Genomic DNA, 4004 nt, shown 5'->3' with positions numbered 1-4004 from the left:
TCTAGATCGCATTGCTTAAAAGTGTCCATTACTTGCACGGATGAGGCCCTAAGGAACGGTAAAGTGCGGTTTCCTTCGAGGGGAAGGCTGACCGACAGCTGTTAGGCATTAGAAACACAGGACAAAGACCAAACTGGATATCTAGCACTGGAAGAAAAAGGGGAAAAACCCAGTGGATCTCCGCCTGTTTCAACAAGTTATGCTGCTCTAAGGAAGAGCGTTCCGGGGAGCGTAAGCGGTGAAACTTCACCTATTTCTATCCTTCCAACTGAGAAGCCCTCCTCGAAGTTTCAGCTCATTGGCTGCTGCTTTCTGTCCTCCTTGCGTCTTCTGGGAAGCTTCTCCGTCTCCCTGGCAACCCGAACTGCCACCAATTGCAGCTAAGAATTGGTGGTCACATGGCCTCTGCCCCCTCCATGCAGAGGCAACATGGCGGCTTTAGCAAGCTGTAGCTGCGAGATTTGAATTACTTCACTTGTAGCTGTTGCATGCCTGACAATGGCCTCTGTGGCTTCGTACGATTCGCGTCCGAGCTCAGACGAGCTCCCTGGGGACCCCTCTTCACAAGAAGAAGATGAGGACTGTGATTTTGAAGATCGAGTCAGCGACTCGGGTTCATATTCCTCAGCGAGTAGCGATTATGAGTAAGGTTTTCAAAGAGGGACAATTAAGCCCATCCCTTCAATCCAGAGAATATACACGTGGGCTGAGGGGACTGCAAGGGTGTTGGCGTGGTTGGAATCGAGTATTTGGGGTTCTATAATAAGTGGGATTTAATTGCACCACGTTCCGTTGTATGGTGGTGTGAGCAGAAATAACGATGCCATTCTTTGCTACTGTAGGTTTTTTTTTGTTTGTTTTTAAAATGATTCTTAGATGAGGAGAATCTCCTCTTTCTGGTCATGGGCTCTGTCTAGGCCATAGGAGGATATATCTGTAACAGTGTTCAAAAAACTCTTCGTTCCGATCGCAGTGTCTTCTTGCTTCTTTGGTGGGGTCTTTGTGGCTTAATCTCTTTAGTATTTGGAGTAGAGAGACACCCTACACGTTTTATAAGGCAGTTGTTAAATTTATGTAGATGTTTTCTGTTATGGAAATGAATAGCTATATAACAGAAGGAATGCCTACCCATAGTCTCACCACCAAGGACAACCTCTCAGCACTTCTGGATATTTCTGCTGGATTTTCCTATGCATCTCCATGGTTTTCTTGTTTTCCATTTTACGTCATAATTTAATTTTTAAAAATACAGATACTTAAAGGTTTTCACTTTCTTAATAATGCCATGAAAAGGTTATTTTGTTTCACAGTATTAGTGCTACTTCATTTTAAAAAAAAAATCTATCCCTTGCCGCAATGGATTAAGAACTTTGGAAAAGTCAGTTAGCAGTAGCTTGAGGTGAATGACTGACTAATCGTGAAAAAGTTTTGGTGCCAAAATGTCAACTAACCCAGTAATGGACAACCATACCTTGTCAGTTTTAGGATGATATTTTATGTGTATTTAGGAACAACAGTTACAAATAATTTATGTGTATGTAGGAGGAACAGTTATTTGGCAATTGTTTTTACCTATCAGTATGTAAAAGATTTTTATCATTGTCTTTAAAAGTATGGTGAAGAAACCTGCTTAATACGTTCTTGAAGACTTAAACAAATTTTTAAATATCATATTTTTTGTAATATGCTGTAGGCATTTAAAAAAATAATTTTAAAATTCATGATTATTACACAAGACTGCTGGAAGGAAATATGAATTACATAGAACCTTATTTGGTCTTGGTATGTGAAGCCATAGACAGTGTAAGACTCAAACTCTTGGTTTCTCACATTTTAGAGTCACATACTTTTAGCCCAGAGAGAATCTGTAATTCATGTATGGTTGCACAGCTGAATGTTATCAGTGTGAGAATTCAAGATGCCTGATACCTAATGGGCCACCATGACTTCGATGGGATTAAAATAGTGAACTTTGTTTCCTAGGAAATGACCAATCTGTGGACCTTGTGACAGGAGAACTTGTCAGTTAAAAGTATTTCATGATTCAAAATACATATATATGTGTTACATTTTTGTAAAAAATGATCATTAAGCTTTTCACATTTCAGTAACCACGCCAAATGTTCTAGTGTCTTTATCCTCCTACTAATAAAAGTATAGCAAATCCCTACCATAAGATGTTTTGCTGGTCTGTGTTTCAAGTCCTACCAGGTTTCAAATTTTAAGTCTGTCCTTTCTTGATTTGTAGGACCTGAAGGTTTATTTGCTGAACTTGCCAGAAAGGCTTATGTTCTGTTCTTCCCTTATCGTAGATGTTTACTTTCCTAAGCTGCAGTCATCATTATAAGCAGTGGCCTTCCCAACTTGTACAGAACTACTCTTTAATCAAAGGTACAGGAATGCCAACCTTAGTCTGTCTCATTAAAGCAAAGACATGAATTTCCTATTGCATTTCATGGACTACATGAAGCTTACTAAGGAAGTCGTACTGCATATTGATTCACATAAAGTATCCTAAATTTTCGAGGTTTTAGTTACCTGCATGTTCTGTGATTGTCAATATGGCATTTAAAAGTTTATCATCTTTGAGATAAAATTACATTACGGTAAATTCTGGTAGAGTTATTTTAATAGGTTTGTTTTAGGTTTGTTAAAGAAGAGTTTATATTGCTGCAGTATGTCTTAAGTTGGCACATGGGCATGTACCCTGGGAGGCTTCAGAGATAATACTGGTGGGTCGGTTGGGTTGAGGGAGCCATTAGCTAGTTTTAGTATTAAGATAACAGAAATCACGCATCCATTTGCAACAATGCCAAGTTACCAGCTAATATGCCTAGTTCATGTTACACAGAGTTTGTCAATGTTATGACTTGGATTTTTAATTTTTCAAAGTGAATTTTTTGTTGTTGTTACGTCAGTTTTAAAACTGACTGATGGAGAGTAACAGGAATAATTTTAAATGAGATATTAGTTGTTAAAGCTAAGGAACTTCTACCTAAAACACGAGGATTGACTGGAGAAGGGAGGTATGTCCTTTACATTTTTTTCTGGGACTTTAAAAATAGTGTCATTGAAGGACAACTAATATACAAAAAAACTGCACATATTTTAAATGTACAATTTGATGTTTTGACATGTGTACATCTGTCAAGAAAATGAACATATCCATCTCGCCTAAGAGTCTCCCTATGTACCTACTTAACATCCATTTATGCCTCTCCTGATAACCATTTATCTGCTTTTTGTCACTCTATAGGAGTTTGTAGTTTCTAAAGTTTTATAAAGATGGAATTGTACAGTGTGAATGTTCTTTTTTTGTCTGCCTTCTTTTACTCAGCATAGTTACTTTGAGATTCATCCATGTTGTTGCCCCTGTTAATAATTCATCTCTCTGCCAGGTATGGTGGCTCATACTTGTAATCCTGCTTTTAGGAGGCCAAAGCAGGAGCATTGCTTGACACCAGGAGTCAGAAACCAGCCTCGGAAACATAGTGAGATCCCCATCTCTAAAATAAAAAATAAAAAAATTAGCCAGGCATGATGGTACATGCCTGTAGTCCTACAACTTGGGAGGCTCAGGAGGGAGGATCACTTAAGCTCAGGAGTTTGAGGTTGCAGTGAGCTGCAATCACACTATTGCACCCCAGCCTGGGTGACAGCAAAATTTTGTCTGACGAAAAAAAAGTGCTCTTTTTTTGTACAGTGAAGCCCTATCACCATTGTACACTAAAGACCTATTCTGAGCTGGACTCACACCTGTAATCACAGACTTTGGGAGGCTGAGGGCAGATCACCTGAGGTCACAAGTTCAAGACCAGCCTGGCCAATATGGTGAAACCCCATCTCTACTAAAAATACAAAAAGTTAGCCAGGCATGGTAGTGTCCGCCTGTAATTCCAGCTACTCGGGAGGCTGAGGCAAGAGAATCACTTGAACCCAGAAGATGGAGGTTGCAGTGAGCCGAGATCGCACCATTGCATTGCAGCCTGGGGGCAAAGTGAGAC

The 4004-nt window shown here is 39.6% G+C and overlaps 1 protein-coding gene across 1 annotated transcript in view; it reads left to right on the top strand.

Moving 5' to 3' along the window:
- The first annotated feature begins 396 nt into the window (after positions 1-396).
- INTU (inturned planar cell polarity protein) overlaps positions 397-4004 on the top strand; it is an 88957-nt gene continuing 85349 nt past the window's right edge. The window contains exon 1 of the mRNA XM_011978237.1: positions 397-644. Coding sequence (XP_011833627.1) covers positions 499-644 — 146 coding nt within the window. The 5' untranslated portion in view covers positions 397-498. The remainder of the gene's footprint in view (positions 645-4004) is intronic.

This window comes from Mandrillus leucophaeus, unplaced genomic scaffold, assembly GCF_000951045.1.
Source record: "Mandrillus leucophaeus isolate KB7577 unplaced genomic scaffold, Mleu.le_1.0 Scaffold191, whole genome shotgun sequence".
Taxonomy (NCBI): Eukaryota; Metazoa; Chordata; class Mammalia; order Primates; family Cercopithecidae; genus Mandrillus; species Mandrillus leucophaeus.
Note: the sequence above shows the minus strand (reverse complement) of the source record. Positions and strands in the feature narration are given on the sequence as shown.